General features: G+C 44.2%; 1 protein-coding gene across 5 annotated transcripts in view; it reads left to right on the top strand.

Annotated features, from left to right (window-relative positions):
• The window catches only part of zfhx4 (zinc finger homeobox 4), an 84532-nt gene that overhangs the window by 3595 nt on the left and 54058 nt on the right, over nucleotides 1–26879 (top strand). For 2 of the 5 annotated variants that reach the window (XM_085287424.1, XM_085287420.1), the window contains exons 1-5: nucleotides 120–506; nucleotides 20818–23353; nucleotides 23727–23939; nucleotides 24282–24576; nucleotides 26228–26769. In XM_085287424.1, the coding sequence (XP_085143550.1) occupies nucleotides 20864–23353; nucleotides 23727–23939; nucleotides 24282–24576; nucleotides 26228–26769 (3540 nt within the window). In that variant the 5' untranslated portion in view covers nucleotides 120–506; nucleotides 20818–20863. Of the gene's footprint in view, nucleotides 1–119; nucleotides 507–14501; nucleotides 15420–20817; nucleotides 23354–23726; nucleotides 23940–24281; nucleotides 24577–26227; nucleotides 26770–26879 lie in introns of those variants that run through there. The other 3 variants (XM_085287421.1, XM_085287423.1, XM_085287422.1) reach the window with 2 other exon arrangements.

Raw genomic sequence — 26879 nt, 5'->3', positions numbered from 1 at the left:
TCTCTCCTCTCTCCCTCCCTCTCCGTCTCTCCTTTGCTCCCTCCCTCCCTATCGCTCTCTCTCTCTCATTCGTCCTCTCTCTCTCTGTCTCTCTACCCATTCCCAGAGTGCATATCGGGAAATAGACACACAAAGACATGCGCACTCAACTTAATCAGCCATTTTTTTAAACAGGGCTAAAACGATAATAATTAGCAGAATAAAGACATATCGGATTTTCATTTCCTTTCCTCCGTTTCCCGACCCCCGTCCACAAGAGAAACTGCGAGGCAGCCCGTCGACACGTCTTTTCACCGCCACCGGAACCAAAATAAGGGATAGCTCTCTAAATGCTTGACATTTGTGATTTTACCCCCTTTTCCCAATATAAAGTTGGAGGATTATTGTAATTTTCCCCGTTTTTCCATGTTTTTACTGTCTAATTACGCAAGACGCTGGATGTGACTGTTTTATAAAGCCAAGAGCAAAGAGAGAAGCGGAGGTGACGGTTTTGGAGGGGGAAGAAAGTAAGTTTTTCATTTCCACCTCTCCCTTTAACTTTTATTGAGTAGTTTGGGGTGTGTGTGTGTTAAATTTAGTGGTCGGGTATCGATTATCTATCTCGCCGGTGGATCCTGGACATCGGGGTCGTTTGGATAACAGGTGCTGGGTGTTTTTTAGTCCAGAATAAAAGCGGATATCGTGATGTTAGTGCAACTCCGGCTTCTTTGGCTACTATAAAACAAGCGACTGACAGGCTTGGAGGCGTTCTTACGCATGTGTCCGTGGCAGTACAGTACGATACCACGTCCGGACCTGCCTTTTGCAAAGTTTATACTAATGTGCAGATTGTGTGGCGGACACATGCGATGGTTGTTCCACCTTTGATACAACGGGACGGGACGAGCGCCTCCTCTGCTTTTGTGGCTTTGCAGTGCGGATATCGTGTTGCCTTTCCAGGAGTCCGATCCCACGGACATGTCCGCTTTGAGTCTAGTCGAGGTGTCCGGCTTGCTGTTTCCCTCCCCACTCAGTGACTCCTCATTTCAGGCTTCAACGATAAGATATTTCATCTGAAGTCATATTTTGGGTGCACTGCAGCGTTTAAGCCAGTTTTTCCGTACACGTCGGGAATCATGCACCTTCCAGGCATTCTCGGCCGAAGTGACACGATCAGTCTCTCGACACGATCCCATCTCGCCGGAATAAGTGCATATCTTTCAAATTTCCGAAGTAAGGCTTCTTTTAAAAAAACGAGATGATCGGTACAGAAGTAACGCGAATTTGCTGCCGATAGTCCATACACCTTTACCTGCTGCGCTTAAAAAAGTAGTCTCACTTCACCGAGGCGTGCACAGCTGCGTCGCCCAAGAGAGCGACCGATCGCTGGGCTACCGATAGCACAGAGAGCCCCTTTTAGAGCCAGCCAACTCCGGGATCCCCTGATTTTCCTCAGCATCGGCATGTTAAGCATCAGCAAAATTACCACTCTATTTTACATTTATTGATATTAACATTTGTTTTATTTAATTTTATTTAAATTCCGCCCTTTAAAGTCTGTAAATTCCATTTCTACTGTCGGTCTCCTATACGCGTCAGTGGGCTTAGGCATTAATTTCCTCACATAAATTGTCATGTTATTTCCAAGAGATGCTGGCTGCAAGATTGTCTTTAAGTCGTATATTTGTGTTAGTTTAGATGAACTAGATTACAAAAGTGGGGATTATTAGGTGTGTTTTTACGTCTTTTTTTGGTGCTTTTTAAGTCGGTAGGTAGACTTGGCTGGGTTTGGGACGAAATGCTGGGGGTGAAGGGATGGGGGTGGGGGCAGAAGGGGGGGGGGGGGCATCGATCGCACGGGAGGAAAAAAAAAACATAAGGCTAAGGGGCCACTCTTTCTCCAGCCCGGGTACGTAACGGTGTAGTGAGTGTGTGTTGTGTGTGTGTGTGTGTGTGTGTGTGAAGATTGTATATGCTCTAAGAGAACGATGCGCCGATATAGGATAGGCGACCGTTTTATGCGATTGTCTCTATTCATACACGGCTTTCATTGCTCTTTTGGAGGGGATCGATGTTTAGAAGTCAGTGCGTATTTCTTCCGCAAATAGAGGCTTTTAATTCACTCTTTATAAACCCACTATACTTTAATATTTGTTTGGATTAATAAATGGGTACATGTTTGAAGAACGTACGCCTACGTTTTAATCCAAATAGGCCCATTAGATTTTCTGTAGAATCTCAGAGAGGAAAAAATATAACCGCCTTTGCTGCTTTAATAATATCCTTCTATTATTAATAATATTATTGTTATTATTGTTGTTATTATTATTATGTAAAATACAATTTTCAAGAATAGATCTAAGATCGTTTTTTCCGGTTCAACTATGAACACTTATGGGGGTTTTTCTTCTTCTTCTTCTTCTTCTTCTTCTTCTTCTTCTTTTTTTTAGAAAGGGAATATCTCCTGTCTTGTCAGACAATTTAATTGCATCTGCATAAAATCATATATTTTAAAACAAAAACATTCAGCCTCGGACCAGTAATAATAAAAAAAAAAAAATCATTAAAAAGTGAAATTATGAGACATGATGATCCTGTCTAATTGCAGTGAATTTCGTCAGTTAATGACGGTATTGTCTCACTCTAAAATAACAAAATCTCACTGTTATTTTTCCAGCCTTGCAAATGAGGGATTTTTTCTTCTTCTTCTTTTTTTAGGCGTGTGTTTGCAGAAACCCAGGCCTCCTTGTTTTTTTGTTTTTCTGAGCCTGGTGTCTTAGCACTATCAAAGACTGGCTGTGTATAACGCTTCGTGTTAGTTAAGCTGCTTGCAACGTTCATTTTACCCTTAGCAGGAAAAAGGACGGATAAAAGAAAAAAAAACACACACACATATAAAGTGTGAAAGATGGGCAGACAGCCCTGGGAGGACAATAGCTGTTGGCTTGAAAATGCAGCTTGATTATTAAAAGCTAATGCATTTTTAGTATTGCAGCGTTCATTAAGAGTGAGGATGGATGGGTGGGGGTATGGGGTGGTGGTGGGGCGGATGGGTGAGAGGCTACTGGGAGGAGGAGAGGATGGGAGACAGAAAGAGAGAGGGAGACAGGGGCTGAGTCTGTCCTATAACTCCTGGGTCTAAGACACATGCAGCTAGAAGATTGGCTCGGGCCTCTCCTAGGGGTCGACAATGTGTCATTTCCACCCGGCTAGATTGCCCTCTGCCTATCTGATATTAATGTGCAAATCAATATTTCAAGGATTAAATTTCCCTTCTTCATTTTTTATGGTTTCTACCTCAATAAGTCTCCCGTCTAATAGAGGAGGCTGGATGATTTAGAAGCCTTTGCTGCAGAAAGAGAGAAAGAAATAAAGAGGAGCTTTGCAACAAGGCTATCGCTGCATTTTAATGTTCTTCTTCGTGGATCCCCCATAGGCCCTTAGTAAGGAGGGCTATATCGCTGCTTTACAGTGTAAAGACAGCCAATTTGGCTAAAAAGGCAGAAAGGGAAAATATGGGTCCGGTTGAATACTTAAGACGCTGTGGTAATCCGAGTAGCAGGTATTAGTGAAGGGGAGCTTCCAACCCCCCCACCCCACCTCCTCAAAAGAGACACACACAGAGCTACATCCAAACCTGCATTACCAGCCGTCATGGTTGAGCGAGCAGTATAGCTTACTGCACTCCGGACTGCTTTAACAATATATTTTTCTTCTTTTTCTCCTCCATTTTTCACCTTTTTCTTTCTTTCTTTTTCTTTTTTTTTTTTGCATAGAAGGCCATTGACATCCACTGGGGGAGATTTACTCTCCTGTGTAATAACATCTGGCGTATGTGTGCGATAGAAATGAATCACTCCGACACAATGACCTGCGTATGATTATTGGGGAAGGGAGGAGCGTATTACCATAGCCATAATGCTGCATCTCATTGAGAGTCAACTAAATGAGCTTGGACCCTCTGACTCCCAATAGACATTCATTAAGGGACAGTGCACACAGAGGCGTCCGTCTGCCAATAGGTGTGTGTCTGTGCATGGGTGTTTATTTAATCCTCCTTCCTGTACCATCTGGTGCACGTGTGCATGCGTGTGTGTGTGTGTGTCCGGCAGCAGCAGCACAGTATGAATTTCCCTCCACTCCGTCCACCCTGGGCCCCTAAACAGCCCCCCCAAACCCACCCATTCAGCTTTTGCAACAGCATAGTAGTCTGTTTTAACATACCCTTGATAGGTAGAGTGTCAGCAATTGAAAACAAGAAAAGAAAGGGAGAAAGACACAGAGGAAGAGGCACAAAAGAACTCTAATTGTAGCACGATCGCTTGGCTTCCTCCCTGATTCACGGCCATTATGATGTGAAAAGCACAACCGCCTGTCCTCCATTATCAAAACGGCAGGCCTACACACACACACACTCACATCCATGCACGCATACTCACTGGAGGGAATCGTGCAGATTTTGTTGTCTCTCATCTATGACTCAAATAACGGTGTCATTCCAGTTACCTGCTTTCGGTGGATTCGGTGCTTAACATGGCCAGCATTTTCTTCACATGAAGGGTAAATGGTTGATTCGCCAAAGTAACAGAAATGCTCTCTGCATTTATTTAAGGTAAATATTTAGGATCCCATGCTTAAATTTGACTCTCGTGGACCAAGTTGTCTCTTTTTAGACCCTCTTCACTGCACTCCCTTTGATTTTTCATAGATTGTCTTTTATGCAACTTCTGTTATGCAACAGTTTAAAAGCCTGCCGTGTTTGATGCAAAGGGCTATTTACCAATTGCACATATGTGTGTGTGAGGGATGATGGTCTGCAAGTAGTAGCCAAGGTCTCCTGGCCCAGGGAGGCCTGTATAAGGGGTGGTGGTGGTGAGGGGGGGCAAGAAGCTAAGAAGTTCACTGCAGCTCAGCATTATGTCTCAAAGACCGGGGCTTCCTGTGTCAGCCCTGGGGCACCACCACTAACACACAATTTCTCTCTATCACACACACTGCGCGCGACGCAGAGGAGGGTTAAAGACTTGGAACGAGATCAAGCCTCTCCGTAGCTCCCGGGGAGGGTGCTTGTGAATATGCGAGTTTTAGTGTAATTAGCACTTAATTATATTAACATATGCAAATTGTCAGGCGGAGAGCTTGTACTGCCGGTGGGTATCGGCTGAGATACAAGTGAGTCTATTGTACCACCACGGCAAAAGGAAAAAAAAGAGAGCGAATAATGGGTGTGTGTAAGGCAACCAGCCAGCAGCCAGGAGCGGGCCAGCCCCCCGTGCTACCACGTAACCAGCTAGCTCATTTAGGTCTCCGGCTGGCCGCTTTGCCAAATTTCATTAGTCGCCATGACGACCTTGCTAATTGTGCTGACTAATGTCACTTGTCCCTGACCTGTCTTCAGTTGGGATGGTTGTGGATCCTTCTCCACCTCCCTCGACCCGCACCCCCACACAAAAAACCCCCCGAAAAACACGAGAGGGGTTCGAAAAGAGAAAGACAGCGAGAAAGCGAGAGGTCCGACTTTCCAGATTAAGGCAGCATACAATGACTCCTATTTACACACGTTCCGCTTCTGCGAGCATTTGCATATTCAAAAAAAATACTCTGCCATCTTTCCTTGTCTGCTCAGTGTGCGTGTTTGCATGGCAAGGTTGCGCACATGTGGAAGCAATGTGTCAGGGGGAACAACAACAGTTCATTTGTGTGTCATTCTGTGTGTCACATGTTTTAACACACACACGCACTGTGAAGTGGGCCTCGTATGGCCCTGTGTAGCAACATAGCCAAATTTGTTTTTGATTATTATACATGACTGAGATTCGGGAAAAGAAAAGCTTGAGCCAAAATATCCTGAGTGAGGAGTTGTGTCTCTCAAACTTTCGACCCTTCTTTTCATTTCTTCCAAATATCTAATTACAACACTTGTATAGACCCCCCACCCCCCCTCCCACATACACACACACACCCACCCCACCAAGGCAGCGGGACTTTATTTTATTTTAGGGGAGTAGGATGGACAAGCATTTAATGCTCTGTACTTCCCGATAGCCAAAGGTGGATAGCGATTGGGCCTAGTTGGTGCTACTAGTACTTGCATGCTAATCCTGTTTTTTGACAGGAACGTAAACTGATATAATTGCTTTTCAGAGGCAGGAACGGCGGTTTATACAAGTGTGAAAGCACGGGAAAGGGGATTAGCATTATTTTGCATAATGCTGGGCAGGCGCTGAATGGGGCATTGAACGCTTGACTGGATGACAGAGATGAAAGAGAGATGAAATGCTCTATCCCTCTCTCTCCCTCCCTCACTTACCCTCTCTCCCTCCCAGTCTAAGGCCACTACCGGTAGAGGACTGTGTTTGCTGGAGAGGACCCCCGGAAACACCAGGGCCAGTGTTTTAGGGTGTTTGTTCAGATGCCAGCAGATGGAAGTGGTCATGTGAAGCAATATGTATGATAGCAGAGGAACTGTGGAGACGGGTAAACTCCCAAAGCCTCCATGTATATACTAAACTGCATCCCTAAAGCACTGGAGTGTACAATTATGTAGTGGATGGATGTGGCTCAGGTAGCATTTACATGGACGGAAGGGAGCGGCTTTTGTGGATCAAATGAAACTACACCGCTCTTACATTTTCCTTTATTGAGATGTTTGCTAAGGATTTGATCGGATATCATCTGGGCAGAGGAAACTGTGAAATCTCGAGGCAGGTGTGTTTCATGTGAACTCCTGTCTGTGGGAGTTCTGGTGGTAGGAAGGAGCGTAAGGGTGGGGACGCGGCTCAAAAGTGCCACAGTGGCCCCCGTATGAGCAAATTCAACTTCTTTAAAAGTCATTTATGATCAACCGTCATCATTGCTATTGCATCTGGCGTATGGAAATGATCCAGGAGCTGAGGGAGGGGCTTGAGGTTGGGTGGTGGAAAACATGAACGGCACAAAAGCCGGTGTGGCCTGTTTTTGTTGTCTCTCATTGGACAGGATCCTCTTTCTTTGACCTTTTGCACGCCTTCCCTCGCCTTTCATATGGTAATTCTGGCCAGACCCAAGGAGGAAACGTTGCCGGAGCTGAGTGGAGGAGGACAAAGACTCCCTCTCTTTTTCTCTGCCTCCTTTCCACGCTATATCTCCTCTTTTCTTGCCTCTTCCCCTCTCAAGCAACTTGACAGACTTTGGCATGAAAGGAAGTGAGTGGATAGTGGTTGAGAAAGGTGGGGATGGCATTCTCGCTGTGACCCGCGTGTGTGCTGCAGTGATCCTTGGTTATGTGTGTGTGGAGTTTTATTTTTGAGTGGTCCTTGTAATGTGTCTTGCGGATCTGTAATCGTTTGAGCCACGCCGCTGGTGTAGTGTCACAGCACAGGCCGAGTCAGGCGAAGAGTGATTTGTTGTGTTTCTAGTGTAGCTAGCCGAGTTATCACGGTGTCTGTATTTCTACCTTTCTTTCTCAGCTCTGCCGACTTTATCGTCTAACAACCAGTAAAAGTGCTGTCTCTGGCGGGGTAAAAGGATACTAATATAGTTACTACAACCCTCCCCTAACATAATACTCCACTGCACCACTGTTGAGCATGACGTGGTTTCAAGGCTCCTTTGGCTCTGTTATGGGAAGGGGGCATGTTATCTGTAGGAAATGTAATTTTTGTCCTCATTGAAATCGTTCATTATTGAGCGCGGTTATCTAAATGTTTTTGTTGCTGTTGGTCCAGCGCCAGTGAGGATTGCGTTACCCTCTCTCTCACTCTCTCTCTCCCTCTCTCCCTCTCACGTCCCTATGTCTGTCTCTCCCCCCTCTCATCTCGCCAAGCCTTCATCAGTCTCTTAAGGGAAAATAGAAAGAGGGGGATTTTTCTCTTCCCTCTGTGCTCCGTCCCGTTCTCAGGCTCTCCTGCCTATTTTGCATCAGCCATCTCATACAGGATATTAACCATGGAAAAACATGGGTCTGGGTATTTCATTTAGAATAATATGTTTACTCTTTTCATTTCAAAGTGGAAGCAGGGAGAGCTCGTAGGGTGTGGAAAGAACAATCGGGGCCATATGTTTAAGAACTCTCTGTGTTTGATCTGAGGTCCTGCGGGCCCTGGGGGTGGCTGAGATTCTCAGGTCTCGGTCAAATGAAATGCACTGATGAAAAAGACAAGGCTTCTCTTGTGCTCCTCCTGTGTCCTATGTTGTATCTCGCCGATTGCTTTCTCTGTGTATCTCCGTTGGCATCTCGGCCTCACGTTTCCGGTTGTTTTCCGTCTCATCTGTCATTCGCACCTCTTGACGTCCTGTTGCTTATTGCGGCACATCTCTGATAGTACTTACGTTATTTCTGCACATTGGTGGAGATTTGAAGCTGCAGTTACCTTTCAGGGCTGTGACATTGTTTGTCCTCTGCACTCCTTGATGCAGTCACTGTGAAGGACACTTGCTCAGCCCTTCAGGTCCACGCGAGTACCTTACAGTCCTCATCTTACATATTCAACGGAGCATTCAGCAGCCTTTTATTTTAGAAAGGTCTGTCCCTCTTCCATTCTGCAAAAGAAAATAATGTAGAGCACAAAAGGTTATATGCCACATTTTATCGATTGCTCTCAAAAGTATTTTCAGAGCTTTAAAAGCTGGCAAGATAAAAGAAAAAATTTAAAAAAGAAACCGCAAATACTGCTTCCAAATAGAAGTAAAATAAGAAGCTCCGGGTTAAGAGGGGGGGAAAAAGTTGACGAATGACTAAGTTTCTCCAGGTTTGAGAAAAGACACACCACAATAGCACGAGACGTCTCATGACAAATGATACATTCTCTTCCTTGTCGGCAAAAGACAAAGGCAAGGATTGAAAAGGCAGGCAGCGCAGTCACAAGATATGTGCACATTAATAGAGCTTACGGAGAGATAGATAAATAAGAACACACACACGTACTGTATTCAGTGAAATGATCAAATACACTTACATGAGTAAATATATATATATGTAAATATAAATGCATTGCAACACCTTTACTTTCTTCACAGCATTACATACACAGCTGGTATGTGTGTCAACAGCCGCCTGTGCCTGTGGATTCATGTGCATCGCAGGTGTGTCGTTTGGTGTTCCTGAAGGCAACATGATGCGGATATCAAGGGCATTGGCAAGGCTCGTCGGGGAATAAGTGGCTGATTAATTATGCATGACTTGTGCTCTTAAACAAACAGTGTAATAAGAGATTAAAACGACTTCACCAAAAGAGTTTGACTCGAATTGCACAGAGACGGTAACTATTACTATTAAAATCTTGTGCGCACAACTTTAAAAACGCACTAAAATGCAGTTAAAAGTTAGTGTGACCGCATAGAAGTAAAAAACATAATTTACTCGTGGTGTTTTATCAAATCAAGAGAAATATAAATAATATTTTTTTCTTCTCTCTGTGCTGAAATATTTAATGCACCTGCATTAAATATGAATAGCTGTGTCTGGTTATCTGCAGGATTATATTAAAAGTCGCTTTAAAAAATCAGAATGGAGATCTTTCCTTTTTCTAGTGTAGGTCTCAGTCTGATCTAATACAAGCAAGCAAGCGTGTGTCTGTAACTCCCTGATGAGACTTCAGCCAACACTATCCCTCTCAAACCTTGCTGCTCCTTCTTCTTCTTCTTCTACCCTTTTTTCTGGCCTGGCACCAGCTGTGGAATAATCCTTAATTATTTGCTTTTAGAAAGAAAAAAAAAGGTAAACCCCCCCTTTCCTGTGACAGAAAAGAAGAAGAGCAGAGCAGGCACTGGAATGTTCTTGTATATGAAATTGTAGGTAACAGGGCTAGTTTTGTCAGCGGTTTCACTGATGTATCAGCTCCCTGCACCTAGACTAAATAGAGGGGGGAGCTTTGCCTCGTTTCATCCCAGCTTAGATGAGCAGATATAGCTAGGCTTTTGGAGGAACCCTTAAAAAAGCAAAGTATGCTGAAGAATGGACCTCTTCCTTAACACAATACCTAAACATGCGTCATGATGTGGTGATGGATGGTTCGGCGGTCTGTTGAGGTTCTTGGAGACGCTCGCCCCTTTTTTTTTTCCTCTTTTTTTTTGTGAATTGAAGGGCAGAAATGTTCTTGAAGGCTTTAGTTCCGGGTGATTTTTTTGCACTTAGTAGGATGTGTTACAAATGATTTTTAAAAAAAGTTACATGTGTTTAGATGTGGTTTTGCTCCGCAGTAAGCACAATCTCTGTGTGTTTAAGAGACTGAAAAAGGAGAGGATGCTGACTGTGGTCTTCAGCTGTCTTGTCACTCCATGGTCTCCCCGGTTGTGACATAAAGGGCGATTTACAAGCACACACACACAGATACACACACATATATAAGCATGAATAGACACATGCTATCACATGTGAGGCTTAAATAGGATTTTGTGTAAGTTATATCTAACAGCAGTTATTTCCTAGAGCGAACAGTAAGGTAATGGGTCCATTTTATCTCGGTTCCCTCTCAGCAGGCTGGCCCTAGATTTGTGTGACATGGTGTTTATTTGATAAAGGAATATTGCTGTGTTAATCTAAAACCATGCTAATTACATCTGACAGTTGTTTGTTTGTAGTAAAATCCAATTAAAATGTACACTTTTCAACTCCATTGCTCATTTTTTTTCTTCCTCTCCTCCCCCATTCTCTTTCTTCCCTCCTACAGTAACCAGAAAAAAGAGCCTATGATGGCATAAATAACAACTGTGCTTTCCTTGTGGTTTTTGTGAGAAGAGGGCAAACTCACAACAGCTGTCAGAAAAAGGGGGTTTGTTTAAAAAGCAAATGGCTTTGGTCTAAAGTTCATTTGAAGACCTCTCTAATTAAATAGAGAGCCGAACGCTTAAGTTAATTAGTAATTCACTGGGTCCAGAAATTAGACCTGTCATGAGCATTCAAGTTCTTGGAAAGCCAAAAGGTATGTGTGTATTGTGTTTTTATGTTTTGTTGCCCCCCTCCAAATCCCCTCTGCCTGCTCCCGTATCTGTACACGAGCGTGCCTAAATGTGCGTTCATTTGGGCTTTTCCGAATGCAAAGCATTTCTCCTGTTGGAACACTCAACACATTAATGGGCTTTTTGTGGCGTGTCAGAGAAGTGCTCAAGAGATGTTTAAGTGAGGGGCACATAGCTTGTGGCGTCAGTCGGGATACCTGCCCTATGATTATGTTTATGAAGATAATAACAGGGCTAGGGTCCCGCCGAGTACTGTCTTTAGAAAACAGTAGGGGGTTGAACTTTAAACTTTACTGTTACCCCTGGAAAAAGAACAGGAGAAGATGTGGTCTCCGCGCCTGGGAAACCTCCGTACAGTTCAGAAGGTGTCTTTACTCTTAACAGCAAAAACAGATCTCTTCTCTTCTCTTCTCTTCTCTTCTCTTCTCTTCTCTTCTCTTCTCTTCTCTTCTCTTCTCTTCTCTTCTCTTCTCTTCTCTTCTCTTCTCTTCTCTTCTCTTCTCTTCTCTTGTAATTGGACAGATAACCACAGGACGAGCAAACATAAATCAGCTGACTTTGACACACTGGAGAAACAAGCTGCCCCTACCTGTTGTGTCGTAATAGAGTGATAACTAAAGACAGCAGCTAACATATATTTATGTACTATCCTGTAACTAACTGTGCTGCCTGCATGCTTTTGGTCACTTGATCCTGATAGACATCTTTTACCAAATAGGGCCACATTTGTGACATTTTTGCTCTCCTAACAAGGAATACATTTTTGGCAACAAGTAGCCAGAGTTGGTGCATTAGCTTGTAAAGTTTAATAATAGCTTTCAGCAGGATCTAGTGCGTTTCACGACAAAATTCAGTGTAAGAAAAGTGCCTTTTCCCCCTCATTTTAAACTGCTGTGCCAAAGATTCACATAATTTAAATAACAAGTCGTAAAGTTATGTTATTTTGAGACTTAAAAATATTACGCATACAAGTCGGTAAATGTGTTTTGCACTTATCATAGCATAAAATGAGCAGAGAATCAGAGGCTCATGGTAGTTAATACAGTATAACCAGTTGTTTATATTTGCCAGGTGGATATGAAATGCCTGCGTCAGAGACTGCTCTCTGTGTCTGTCTGTGAGTGTGTGCTATCCTTGACTGACGTGGACAGTGTTTGCTTAACCTCTTCTGCGCTGCGCTGCCACGGCCTTGTCAATTTAAGTGTGTGTGTGTATGTGTGTGTGTGTGTGTGTGTGTGTGTGTGTGTGTGTGTGTGTGTGTTTCTGGGAGTGAGAGGGAGTCCAGCAATGGCAGCTTTCATTTTTCATGTTCCCAGCAGTATTTTTTCTAAACAAACCTGCTGAGAAGCAGAGTGAGAGATAGAGGGGTTTGAATCAACACAAATGAGTGATATTTGCAATTTGTTTTTTTCCCTGGACTGGTATATAATTGTGTGTCCACACACACCCCGAGAGAAAACATGCATTTAAGAGATTTTTTTCAGGATTTGTATTTAGCGGGATTATTAATTTCACTTGGCAAATAATCCCACCCTGCCACCCCTTTCACTTTACAGTGTCACTGCAGAGAGGTGTGCGCATGGTCTCATGCTTTTGCCTCATCTGAAAGATAAGGCTGTGATTTATGTAACAGCTAAGCCCTTTCATATTGTGTATGTTGTACCTTACAAGAGCATGATGAGCAGGCTAGATTAATATTTATTTAGCACAGGCAAATCAAGGATTAAGCAGTCATCATTTTAGCTCTAATCCATGTCTCTGGTGAGATGCAGAGACAAAGAGAGGCAGATTACCAAACTCATAACGGCGCAAAACAACAATTAGTTGGCGACTTGCTTTCCTCGGTTGTGTAGGAAAAGCAGTTGACAATAGATTTGCAAACATGCGCAGAAGCAATAATGCACACACGCAAGCGTGCGCGCATACAAAAGTTGCGTTTTGCTCCGTCATCGCTTGGTTTCTTAATCTATTGTTGTATGCCTCTTCCTGGCTTTTAACTTCTCATTTTCACCCTCCCTCTCTCTTCAAAAGAATCCCTCATTGAAATTAGCAGTGGTTTGTCTGATTCACTCATCTGACGTAAATGTGTCTCATGATCTTTCCACTGTCCGAACACAGATGCAGACACACTCACACAGCTCTCAGATACACACAGACTGACACACATGCATGAGCAATGAATACTTCTTTCTTAGCTCCAACCACGTGGGACAGTGACAGTTTGCGTAAACTGTGCAAGTGTGTGCGTGCTCGCGCGTGCGTGCGTGTGTGTGTTACAAATTACTTGGAAGTCTGTAAATAAAATGACATTCTTTGCTAATTGAGTTAAACTGCTTTTCTGGAGATGTGGCAAAAAGATGAAAGCTCCCTGTGTATTTTATGTGCTTCCATGCTACAAATCTGCTTGCGTGCCGGTGCGAGTGTGTTGGAAATCAGAATCAGAATACTTTAATGATCCCTGGGGGAAATTATTTTTTGTTACAGTGCTCCATTTTAAACCAACATGGAGATCTGTGTGACCCTCCAAGGAAACGCCTCCCTAGATCATCACTAAACCGCTGCCACACCAGCCGTCCTGGCTAATGCTCACCACAGTATCAGACTCTATCACATCTTACAGACGTGCTCAGTGTCAACTGCTGTCATCTGTGAAGAGAACGTGGTGCCAGTGGTAGACCTCCCAAGTTTAGAGGCCATTTTGGCAATGCTCCTCCTGTTAACTAGTTTGTTAACTAGTTTGTTCTGAGGGCTCTTAGGTGCTTAGCGATGGGGATACTGCACAAGGTTTGGCTACTTCTGTCCTCAAGCCTAAATATGCAAAAGTTAGCCCCACAAAACAGCTAATCAAGAGCAGGAGCTGGACTTTAAGAAAGCAAAAGGAAAAACACTGTCTGTCTGTCTGTGTGTGTGTATATGTTTGTGTGTGCGTGTTATCTGTAGGGGGCACCCCTAACATAAGGAGCAACAACAAGTAACAGCGAAGGGGCCAAAAAAGAGCATTGGAGAGCTGCTGCAGTGGGGTTTGGTAGGGTGGGGGTGTGGGGGTGGAGTGGTGTGGAAGGGGTGGGGGGTCCAAACCAGATGTGAGGGTGATTGAGAGAACATAAAAAAAGAGAGATAAATAAAAAGAATGAACAGACAAGTCGTGCTGTGATAGAGAAAGACCGGGTGAAGCACACAGAGAAGGAGAATGCCATCCTCAGTTCCCCTTTGCCCTCCTTCCTCTCTCTCACCCAGCCTCTGAATGTTAATGGCTTTCATGCCCCCCCCCTCGCCTCCTCCCATACGCACACACATATATCCCTCCCCATGGACACTAGCGCATTGTTTGCGGCAGTGCTTCTATTCTTTCAAACTTAATTACCTTCTTGCCTTTTGTGGCGTCAGGGGCTGGAAGTTTTGCTCCTTGGCAGTGGAGGTCGTCACACATTCTTCGTCAGTGCATTCCCTTAATCTGGCAAGTGAAGGGGTGGGGGGGGGGGGATTTTTTGGGGTGGTGTATATAGTTTGGAGTGTGTGTGTGTGTGTGTGTGTGTGTGTGTGTGTGGGGTGGGGGGGGTCAGACAGAAAAAAAATCAGAGGAAGTCCTGAGAATGAAGCTTCTACCAGCGTGTGCACTTCTGAAGTGATTTTAGTACCTCAGTGTGCACGTGCACGCATGTGTACACGGTGATAATAGTCAGGACATAGGCTGCCCTTTGTTTGTGCGGTTCATTTCCAATCAACCCTAATTAACTAGAGAGTGTTTCCAGATTGCCAGAAAAAGAAAAATCCCCACTTTTTTTTCACTCCCCTCGGTCTTTGCTGTTTGGAGTTTGAGCAAAAAGGGAGAGAAAAAAGAAGAAGTGGAGGCATTAGCTATGTAGATTGCCTCGCCTTTGATGCTGGAAAAAAATCTTTAGCAAGGGCAGTAAGTGGTGACTGCGACCCAGCAGTGTCTGACTGTTTATTTTCATGTTTCAGTTTGAGTTAAGTTTGAAATATTGCCTCTTCAAAGGTGTTAGACTTGTGCATATATTTAGACTGGACCGTGTAAGCCCAAAGTCTGTTTGTAAGAATGCAAAATCCTGTCAAAGTTGTCTTATATCCGTTAAACCTTGTCTCCAACAGGCTGCAGATAAACACGCTGACCCAGGATGCACATGCAGCACAAACTTCTAAAGTGAAATGTATTTAACTGTGCTCGAAAATCAATGAGAAATCCAAGTCTTTGGAGGTTGCCTCTAAGCAGCGACTAGAGGAACAGACGTTAGAATAGAGGCTGGTGTAATCTGACCCTAAATCAGATTTTAGAAGCCATCCGTGACTTGCTGGAAGAGAGGAAAAAGACAAACACGGCCCCTGGGTTTGCTATTTTTCCCACCTGGTCAACATTTTGTTTTTGCATAGCACTCTGTATGCTGTTTGCTTCCTGTTAAATTCTCATTTTGTGTTTTTCTTTTTTCTTTTCTTTTTTTTCACAGTGTTAGCCAGATATGTTTTCTCTAACAATGAAATTTCAGGTAAGGGCCTGAGGAGGAGTTGGGTGTATTGTTACCTGAGCAACCAATGAGACCAATTTACTTGTCATCAACCTGAGGGATAGATCCTGCATACCTGCTCTGCAAAAAGAACGAAAGAACAAAAAAAAAGACCACTTCTGTCCTCTACGTTTCACCTTGTTATACTCCTTCTTTCCCCTCCTCTAAACCTTCTTGTCTGTTCTTTTTCCCTCCACCTACAAATCCAAGATCATTGATCATGTGAGACGTAATTTTGATTTTGATTTGCCAAAAGGCATTTTTTTGCAGACTAGGTAATTTGTCGAACAAGATTCCTGTGCTAAATGGAGTGGCGCTTTAGGTGTCTGGGCCTTGCCTTGCAATAATGATAAGGTGTCTTTTGCTAATGAAGGTCTTTGCTCACGAGGGAGACACAGGCAAGAGGACAAGCAGACAGGAATGGGTGTGGAGGAGTGGAGGGGGGGGGGGGGGGGGCATCATCAGGGAGATCTACTGCATCCAGTGTCTAATATTACACCCCCAGGCAACAAACAGTGGCTGCATGAAAACCCTTTGTGAGGTTAAGAAGTAAAGGAGACCAAAAAAAAAAGAAGCCATCGCCTGCTTATCCCTTTACAATTTTCTCACTGTGTCCTTTAAGACTTTAAACAGAGAGCATTAGTCCCTATTCTGTGATTGTGTGCATATGTGCGTAGTGTGTTTGTGCATACGTGCATCAGTGCTCTTTGATGGCTGCCGAGGCCACTCTTCTATTGTGAGGAAGGAGATAATTCCCCTCCTCCTTCATCCACTTCGTTTTCCATCCCTCCGTTTCTGCATGGCAACAAATAAACAGGTCTAATTAGACCAGAGTAGGCCTATTCATGGCACTGACAGTGGGAGATGGATGCAGGGGCTTTCACAGCGTCTTTCCCCTTTGTCTTTGGCTAACGCTTGGTGACATTTGATTGAAGATTTGGTGTTGGACCGAGGGGCCACATGCCGGGGGAGAGCGACGACCTTCTAGAAGACCTCAAGGAATGGATACCTAGCAATAGTCTCATGCTGTCTCCTGACTTTGTCGGTGGGATTGTCTTAAAGAATAAGCGTGAATTTCAATTCGACAGTCATCAGGCCCCGCTCAGATGTGCCCCCAAACAGCCTGACAAAAAGAGAGAAAAAGCTCCATTTTAGAACTTGGATGGCCACATCACAAAGCACAGGTCTGTCTAATTTCAGTGTTTACAAATGCTGTAAATAGCCACCACAGTATTAACAGCACTGTCTGCCACTGCATTAAAATGTCAGACACTTAGTGATGAAGAATTTGAACCTAGCAGATCCCTGTGTAAACAAAGACGGCAGTGTGGCGACATTACAATTACAGGTTTGTCATTGAACAGGCAGCAGCTCCGGTTAATGCCTGATACTCTGACAGGAGGACAAAAACAGGAGGAGACTGTGACATCACCAGCACCCGAGGGCCTCCGGTCTGAACTGTGGACATGTTGTAACACTTCTACTAATATCAGCTGATTTATTGCAACTTTTCGTATATGTACACTACATTGATACTCATAATGTCCCCATTGAAACTTCTTTAACTAGAAGCACTAAACTTGAGTTTATTATCACTCAAGTGTGATAGAAATTGTTTGTTTTTCCAGAAGTCCTTTGGTTCATAGTGCCTCTCTGCCTCTCAGGGAGCTACTGAAAGCAGCTGGAAGGGGTAGGGGAGAGAGAGCCAAGGGGAGGGGGAGAAAAACAATAGGCCGAGGAGTCTCTTAGCCCCTTTCACCCATCAGACCTAGCGGTGTCCAAAGCAGGCATTCCTGGGCTATTATTTGCCTCTCACTGGATCTGATCTGCCACTTTAATTACCTTAGCGTACGTGGGTGTATTTGTGTGTGGGTGTGCGTCTGTGTCCGTGTGCATACGTGTGAAAGCAAGGGGACATGCTTAATTAAAAAAACAGAGGAAGGAGCAGCTCAGGCCATCTCTTTTGTTCTTCCGTTAAAAGAAGGGAACTGTTTCTGCACTCTGGAAAAACCTGGGCTTTAACACTGTTTTCTCTCTTTCCCGTGTATCTGCGTATCGCTCTGTCACAGATGCACAAATGAAAGTAGTCTGGTTGGTTAGCAGTGCAGAGGAAGCCAGTGGGGGACAGAAAGAGGAATGTTTCTTAGCTAGTAGTAATATGATATGCCTTTAAAAAAAGAAAAAGAAAGAAAGAATGAAAAAGCAGAAGCGGGCACTGCTGCCGTGAAAGGTGTGAAACCTTGGGAGTGGAGCAAAACAAAAAAGGAGCGAGGACAGAGAGTGATCACGAGTTATTATATAGATCCTCGGGCTGTGAAGGTTTTGGCATTCAAAATGTTACTTTAAGCTTAGAGAGGTACAAGAGGAAAATATTGGATTCCCTTGACAGTTAGACCAGACATCTCATTACTTCTCTGTCCAGCTATGCTAAATTAACACATGCTGAAGGGATCAGGAAGACTTCAAATGCTTACACCAGACTGTCTTGCATCATATTGCCTTTTCACAAGCGCTTGCAGGATAAATTAAAAGCCAAGACGTTAGCATTTCACTAAAGATCAGGCATCCACTGTTTTGAAAGCAGCTCCTCTTTTGAGTCCCCACACGAGGCCAAATTATTGAGAGACACCAATACTCAGGGGTTAGTGCAGTCGCAAACACTACGTTCACTTTCTTTCCCACCACACTACTGCCAAGCAAACAACTTGCGCTTATTTCGCTCTAAGTGCATTAAGCAGCAGTCTTCTTTGTCAGTTTTCTGTAGGTGGCAAAATTAATGGGATCAATTAGAATCACTACCATTAAAAAATGGACAGTTATGTTATTGTTGGCAGGCAGTACACATGTAAACAGCTGCTAACCTTTTCACCTATGCCAGTGCCAAGTGCTTATCCATAAGACATAATTCCATACTTAAGGAGATGCATAATTCATAAACTGCAGTGTTTTATGTCCGAGCTACAATTCAAAGGGGGTAAGTCACCAACGAAATGACACCACTGACAAGTAGTAAATCCTGCCGTATGTGTCACATTTACTCTCAAACCCGCTACTTCTGAACAGCTTTGCCCTCAATTACGGTTAACACAAGAGTGTATGTGTTTAACTGCAGGAACATGCACAGTGTGCTGTTTTGGCAATATGTGATAATAATGGATGGTAGAAAGCGGGATAAGCTGTCATTTAAGTGGATGTATTAAAGCCATTATTTGTATATAATTGTTTCCGTCCTGCCAGCTCAATTTTGTTTTATTATTCCGTCACATAAGTAGCTCGGCTATGTCTAAAATTAACACAAAAGTTGGGGGAGAAAATGACTCAGTGTGAGTGTAAATAGCTTGAGTACTTGTGGCATGACAGACATTTGGTCAGTTTTATCTCCTTGCTTGGTTGTAGCTAATTTAGCTGATGATCATCTCCAAGATTGGTGTCTTCAGCGAAACATCCCAAACAAAAAACACACATTATGTTTTTTGCAGGGTTTTTGTAATTAAACATTCATAAGTATCTCATGTAGGTTTTTCAAGAGAGATAAATTGTTAGCATCTTGCAAGAAACCTTGAAAATATATATATTTTTAAGTTTGCTCTGAAACTTTTAGTGCAAACTCTTGTGCTGGGAGATGATTTTGTCATGCACATGCCACACATCTACCTCCATCCTCTTGCCACATTATCACGCTGAACTGATAAGCACTGAAAATTCATTTTCTGCTCCTTGTGAATTTTTTTTCTTCTTTAATCTCACAAATAGAGAGATACAAAGTGAGAGGCAGAGAGAGAAAACATCATTTCTCTCTTTTAATCTATCACTAGTCCCCATGGAATCATCTCTGGGATATGTCAGATTAGACCTGATTATAGCGCGTGCACACACATGCAACCACAACCGCACTCACACACATGTTTGATTTCATTCCTCACGCTTTTACTGTCCCTCCCACTGGCTTTGTTTAGCCCTGGATTGTTGCGGATTAATCCTCTAATTGCTTTGTAGCTTTATTGTTAGGGAGAGGCAGTGTAGGAAAATAGAGGGAGAATTAAACAGCAGGTGGATTGGGTTAAAGGTTAACATGGCTCTTCAAAGCTTTCTTTTAATGCTAGCTCATTTACACGCAAGCATCTGAAAAGACCTGGTACTGTATCAAGTGAAAAGACACTGGCATCCACAACTAGTTCCCATTTGTTGCATTTAGCTGAGCAACAAAGTAGGTTCCTTTAAGCTGCAGTGGTTTTCCTTTTCTCCCCTTTATGTTTTTTCTCTCAGTTTGTTCTTCTATTTCTCCTCAGGTGATAACAAATTATGCCTGTGATTACAAAATGAAGCGACTGTGGCATGTTATGGGTGTTTGTGGGATTAAGAGGCTTTCTCGGCATTGTGTGGGGGTTTGTTGGAGCCCTCGAATTTGTGCCTTGTTGTGAAACACCAAAGGTTTTAGGTAGTGAGGGGTTGAGAGATGGGCAGCCACCCAGGATTGATAACATCTCACTGGAATTCTAAACACCATTCCTCTTGGAAGCTTGTTCTGCTTTTTTTTCTCTTACTATCGCTGTTTTTTTCTCCGTGTTGCATTAAATGACAAGTGAAGATTATATTTTTTAAATTCTTGATTTTTCTTACAGTGCTATACAGTGCTCCACCATTCCTCATGGCACAGACACACTCTTGGTTCTACTGTCCAAACAAAGCCTACCACATAATTTCAGGGCATTACTAGCTTAATAGTTGCTGCCCAATTAGAAACTCCGGATTTGTAAGAGTATGCCAAGACTTATTTTCCAATGACTAAGAACCTCTATAATTCACATTATTTCTCATAATGCAACACGCTAACTTGATGGGTCATTACCTCTGTTTGTTAGTTGTTGTGCTCACATATGTGGTTTTAAGAAAGTAAAAGAGAAAGAACGAATCCAAGGCCAGTTCATGGCCATATGAAGAAATAATCTTTAAACACAGAAGAGTCCACTAATCAGATGATCAGGTTATTTCTTTAAACTTTCCAGCTGCCAACTGCTGTGCAGCTGCTTTGTTCATAAATCCACTTAATATTGGATTTCTGGAGTGCCATTTGAACAGTATAGTATATATGGTTTGTACTAGACTGCCATATAGGAGGTGTTTTCATCAGTGGGACTTAAAGTTGTTCTTGGTTATTTTGTTGTAGAAAACTCAAAAGCTCTGAATTTTGTTAAAATGGGTTAATTTAAAAACCTTTAGAGAAATCCATCACATATTTAGCACTTGGTTTAAGTCATGTCTTAAATTGACTTTTAAAGGAGTTACCAGTGATTTGGAAATTGCCTATTAAGTCTACTGTTGAATAGTATTTGGTAAATCTCTGATGTTCTTTCTTGATTTCTGTCGTTCTCCAACTCAGGTCCCTGTTGGGCTGGATGAGATGAGATCCCTATGTAGTGGTCGTCATGGCAACTTGTGACTCTCCCCCTATGGTGTCATCACGGCAGCAGGAACATGGTGGCCAGAGGCTGGATGCGGCTGCTGAGGACAACTCCGTCATCGCCATGGAGACCAGTGTCGCCAACAGCACCAATGCCAACAACAACCAATCGTCACCTGCTGCCATTGGAGAGCCAGAGAATGGCCTTGGAGAATCCGTTGTGAGTCCGCTGAGGTCCACTACTACCCCCACCACTGTCAGTGCAACCACCGACCCTGTAACTGAGCAGAGTCGAAGAGAAAGCTTTACTACCGGTAACAAAGGGAGTGTTACCGGAACTTTACCAGGAGGAGGAGGAGGAGCAGCTTTGGGTTCGGACTGTTCTGCCCCTGCCACATCCCCCGTGGCACCGGCAAAGGAGATCCCCTGCAACGAATGTTCTAATTCCTTCTCCAGTTTACAAAAATACATGGAGCACCACTGCCCCAATGCCCGCCTGCCTACCACTGGAGGTCACGAGGAGGGTGAGGAGGTTGAAGGGATGATAGGGGACGAGAGCGAGGATGAAGGAGACCGTGAGGTGGGTGCTGCAGAAGTGGGGGAAATGAACAGCGAGATGGAGATGGAAGAGGATAGTGATGTGGAGAACCTGTGCGGCGAGATCATCTACCAGCCCGATGGCTCTGCCTTCATCCTGGAGGACTCCAAAGAGCAGCGTGGCAACCAGGGGGAGCTCTCTGGGGCTCTCCAATTCAGGGGCCTGCTGTCCCCCCAGACCTTCCCGAATACCCAGGTCAGCAGTGGTCAAAGTGGCCTGAGCCCAGGGGGGGAACGGTTGGAGCAGCCCGCTGCACCCATGTCCTTCTACCCCCAGATCATAAACACCTTCCACATTGCCTCACCCTTTGGGAGTAAATCCCTAGCGGCTGACCACCCCTCCTTCCCAAATACCTCAGCTGGAGGGCTGGCAGGCGCTGGTCCTGTGTTGCACAGTTTCCGTGTGTATGACCTCCGCCATAAGACCGACAAAGACTATCTAAAGGCGGATGGTGCAGCCAAAAACTCCTGTGTGTCCAAAGATGTCCCCAACAATGTGGACTTGTCCAAGTTTGAGGGCTGTGTGGCGGATGGGCGGCGGAAGCCTGTACTGATGTGTTTCCTGTGCAAGTTGTCTTTTGGCTACAGCCGTTCCTTCGTGACACATGCTGTCCATGACCACCGCATGACCCTGAATGAGCAGGAGCAGAAGCTGCTGAGCAACAAGCACATCTCTGCCATCATTCAGGGCATCGGCAAGGACAAAGAACCTCTTATAAGCTTTCTGGAACCAAAAAAAACCCCAAACTCTGTGCTACCCCACTTTCCCTCACCTGCCAACTTCCTAGGGCCAGACACGGGGCTCCGCGGCTTGTGGAATGCTTTCCACAGTAGTGGGGAGAATGCAGATTCCCTTCAGGCAGGTTTTGCCTTCCTAAAGGGCAGTGCCAGCAGCTCCTCTACTGACCAAACCCCCAGATCCCAAAGCATGCCAAAGGCTGAGACCAACCCAAACCTCGGGGGAGGGGCTGGTGCCCACAGAACCCCCAGCGGGAGTTCTGCTGCTGCTACCACTGGTGGCAGCCTGGAAGGGCGGAACTCTGATCGTGACCGCAAAGGCCACATTAGGGACACTTGCACTTTGCAACCCAATGGGCCAGATCTGAGCCAGTACCCGCCCATTAAGCGGGAGCCCGGTACGGTGGGAGGAGAAAGTCCAGAGCAGGATGAGGATGCTTATTCCAGTGGTGGTGGAGCGGATATGGAGGCAGAAGAGGAGGAGGAACAGGTCATGACGATGACAGGCCAGCGGGCCGACAGCACCAGTAGCAAAGATTTCCCTCTCTTAAACCAAAGTATTTCCCCCCTTTCCAACAGTGTGCTAAAGTTGAATAATGACAGTAAAGGCCCTGCATCCACTTCCCTTTCCTCCTTACCTGTTAGTGAGAAGCTGGAGATGGAGAAGAGCCGTTTGTCCACTGCCCTGGCAGCTGCCAGAGAGCGGGAGAGCAGCAGTGACTCAACCAATGAAGGCCTGGCAGGACGGGATGGCTTATCACCATCCTCAAACCCCCTTGACATGATGACGTTGCGCAGAGATGATGAGAGTCCTGGACCTCTGCATCAACACACAGGAAACCCAAGTACACCTGGAACTCCAGGGACTCCTGGAACCCCAGGCCCTGGTGAAGGGTCACCAGGTAGCGGAGTAGAGTGCCCCAAGTGTGACACGGTCTTGGGATCCTCACGATCTCTGGGAGGGCATATGACAATGATGCATTCAAGGAACTCCTGCAAGACGCTGAAGTGTCCCAAGTGTAACTGGCACTACAAGTACCAGCAGACACTGGACGCTCACATGAAGGAGAAACATCCAGAGTCAGGTGGATCGTGTGTGTACTGCCGCACAGGACAGGCTCACCCTCGTTTAGCCAGAGGAGAAAGCTATACCTGTGGATACAAGCCTTTCCGTTGTGAGGTCTGTCCATCTTATGTTTCATGTCTGTGGAGTTCCATTTCCCTCTTTTTTTTTAATTTTGTGAAATTGTCAAATAAGGAGCGTTTCGCTTATGGTTTGTTTTTGTTTTTTGCGTGGATTATAATATAATATTATATTTTATTTTTGATTTACCCAAAATTCCAAAAAGTTTGGAATTAAAAAGGGAAAAGAGGCAGTTGGATGTTATTTTCTCTTTTCTTCAACATACATTGTAGCTTTAAGGATACATTTTGAATTATAGTGCTGAACAACAAATCAAAAAACAACTATTATTTGTCATTGATGTATTTAATGTTTATCATACATCATTACTATTATTAATATTAATTCCCAATGTTTGTTTCTCTTATAGGTATGCAACTACTCAACCACCACCAAAGGCAACCTAAGCATCCACATGCAGTCAGACAAGCATCTGAACAACGTGCAAACACTCCAGAATGGTGGAAGTGAAGCACAGTACAACCACAACCATGCCAACCCTGTGCCCAGTGCAAGCCTTGGTGGAGGTTGTGGGGCACCCTCACCATCCAAGCCCAAACAGAAGCCCACTTGGCGCTGTGAGGTAATGAAACAAACAGAGCATCATTGTAGCGCCGTGGCAGCAACATACCAACTTCCTTGTTGCACTGTCCGCACAATGAGGCGGTTATTTCCCTATGCGTCACTGTGTCTATTATTTTTCTTGGCCACATCGTCTGACCTTCAAATTTAAAATGGAATTTCTTATACATTCTAGTCTTCATCACCATAACCATGGTAATAAAATGCTTTCATGTCCTGTTTTGTTGTTAGCTGTTGTTTTCATGAAATTCTAAGTGGGAAAAAAGTGCTTTGCTGATAACAATCACGCTGGCAGAGTTAGACTTCCTAATACACTTATATTGTTCCACTTTTCTTCTAACAGGTTTGCGACTACGAGACCAATGTGGCACGAAACTTGCGAATCCACATGACCAGCGAGAAGCACATGCACAACATGATGCTGCTGCAGCAGAACATGAAGCAGATTCAACACAGCCTCCATCTGGGCCTGGCTCCAGCTGAGGCAGAGCTTTACCAGTACTACCTGGCTCAAAACATGGGCCTTGCGGGTGTAAAACTGGAGAACCCAGCCAGCAGCAGTGGCCCAGACGCTCAGATGATGATCAACCCCTTTCAGCTAGATCCTGCAACCGCTGCCGCTCTCGGATCTGGTCTAGGTGAGTGGTACTAAATTTGAAACAAAGCAAAACAAAAAAAAGAGATGGGAAATGGCAGGAAAAAGGATATTTCTGCTTATGATGTGAGAAAGTTCCTGTTTTGAATTTTTGGCCTCAAGCTTATTCTTTCAGTTTACTTCTGCTCATTTATCACTGGGCCAGTTATTCTGTTTTATCTCATATATCTGATGCTATCTAGGTTTTTTTTTTTTATCTCTCTGCATTTTCTTCTTTCTGTTGATTTTTTTTATTTATCTTTTTTACACCTTCTCACCTTCCTTTTTTCTGCTCCCATCTTTAGCCTTGGCCCCATTCCCTTGCCCCCCTTTTCTTTCTCTTTGGCTCTTATCTCTGCTCTCATATTGTCCCTCTGTCATTGTCTCCTTTCTTTGACCGCTCTCACTGATTAAAAAATGATTATGAGATGCCACATGAGAATTATTCTTAATCTTTCATTTGTAATTTTCTTAAGTCAGCTTAATCCCCCACCATACACACCCCACCCCACCTTTGCTCACCCTGGAGAGAACACACACATTAGCACACATGTACACAGACACACACTCGCACACAGTAGGAAGCGGATTCCCGTAGGAGTGAGAGAGATTTAACAATGACCCCGCAGTGTTGCACACCCACTCCCTCCTCTAGTGTGGAGGTCACAGCCCAGCTAGCAGATGTACTCTCAGTGAATTACAGTGATAACAGACAGCTCCCTATAGTGAGCACAGCTGTCCATTGCATACATAGATAGGTTTTTAATATATATATGTGTCTGTGTGTATAGATAGATACCCAGATAGACACTTATATGCACCTTCTAAATGACAAACAGTGTGATACTTTCACATTATCTTGCGTCCGTGTGCTTTTTTAATCCAGTGCACACCCACACATATCACACACATTTGGCCATCTGAATGAATTATGTAGAAAAGATTTAAATGATGTGTAATTGTTAATACCTCTATACACTTAAAAACACAGTATGAGCTTTGGTACCATACATAAAGGGACAATGAAGGGATCAAACGAAAGTGTTAATTACATTTGTATGAATGGCCTTTTTTAGGAAAAAAAAACTGTGTAAAGCATTGATCAGCTTTTCAAAAATCTGTGCGTATGTGAGAAAAGACTGGAGCCCTGCAGCCGTTGTCCCACCACAGCTGAGACCAGTAATTAAAGCTACCTGATGAGCGAGTTAGCAAGTTGAAAAGGATGATTGTAATTGATCCTGATTCAATCCTATTAAGGTTTTTTATAGACAAGACTTTGTAAGGAGCCCTAGTCCTCTGCAAGGCTTTATTTTATCAAATCCTTTTGTGTGAAAGAGGCCTGCAAAGACTCACTTCGCTTTCCACACTTAATTTCATTTAATAAAAAAAAAAATCTTTTCCCCTTTTTTTGTACCTCTATCCTTTATCGCTCCATATGCATTCCAAGCTTTCATTTTTACTATAGCGTTGGCTTTTTGTCACATTACTTTGTTTTTAACATTCCTCTTGCTGTGCTTGCTGCCTGCCTCCTGTCTGACATGTTATCATTGTGTGCTTTCAAGTATTTAATCCTTTTTTGAGGTTTTACCTTTTACACTTCCATCTCAACTCCTTTCCAACAGTCTAATCTAGATTTTCTCTAATTTTATCCTTAGTGAATAATGACCTATCAGCAGAGTTGCGTCTTACAAGCGGTCAGCTGATGGCAGACGACCTGTCCCTGGTTTCCTCAGCTGGAATCGGGGGCATGTCCTCATCAGATCCCTCTCTGTCCTCCTTGTCGCCACCTATCAACGACCCCTCGCTGCGCCTCTACCAGTGCGCAGTATGCAACTGCTACTCCACAGACAGCCTGGAGGCTCTCAACGCCCACGTCAATGCCGAGCGCTCTTTGGCCGAAGAGGAGTGGCGCTGCGTGGTCGGCGATGTCTACCAGTGCAAGCTCTGCAGCTACAACACTCAGCTTAAGGCCAACTTTCAGCTGCACTGCAAGACAGACAAGCACATGCAGAAGCACCAGCTGGTGGCTCACATCAAAGAGGGTGGCAAGGCCAACCAGTGGAGATTAAAATGTGTGGCGATTGGCAACCCTGTGCACCTCAAGTGCAATGCCTGTGACTACTACAGCAATAGCGTGGATAAACTGAGGCTACATGCCACCAACCAGAGGCATGAATCTGCCATCCGCCTCTATAAGGTAAAAACACTATTTACCCACGCCGTGTCCTGCAAAAACCAGTTCGTTAATCTCAGCTCTTTGGCCCTGCTAAGATATAAGCAAACAAGCAGTAGAACAACACTGCCTAT

This window comes from Mchenga conophoros, linkage group LG9, assembly GCF_057382185.1.
Source record: "Mchenga conophoros isolate Kocher_MC1m ecotype Shallow Benthic linkage group LG9, M_conophoros_male_GT1.1, whole genome shotgun sequence".
NCBI lineage: Eukaryota > Metazoa > Chordata > Actinopteri > Cichliformes > Cichlidae > Mchenga > Mchenga conophoros.
This window is presented reverse-complemented; position numbering and strand designations above follow the sequence as displayed.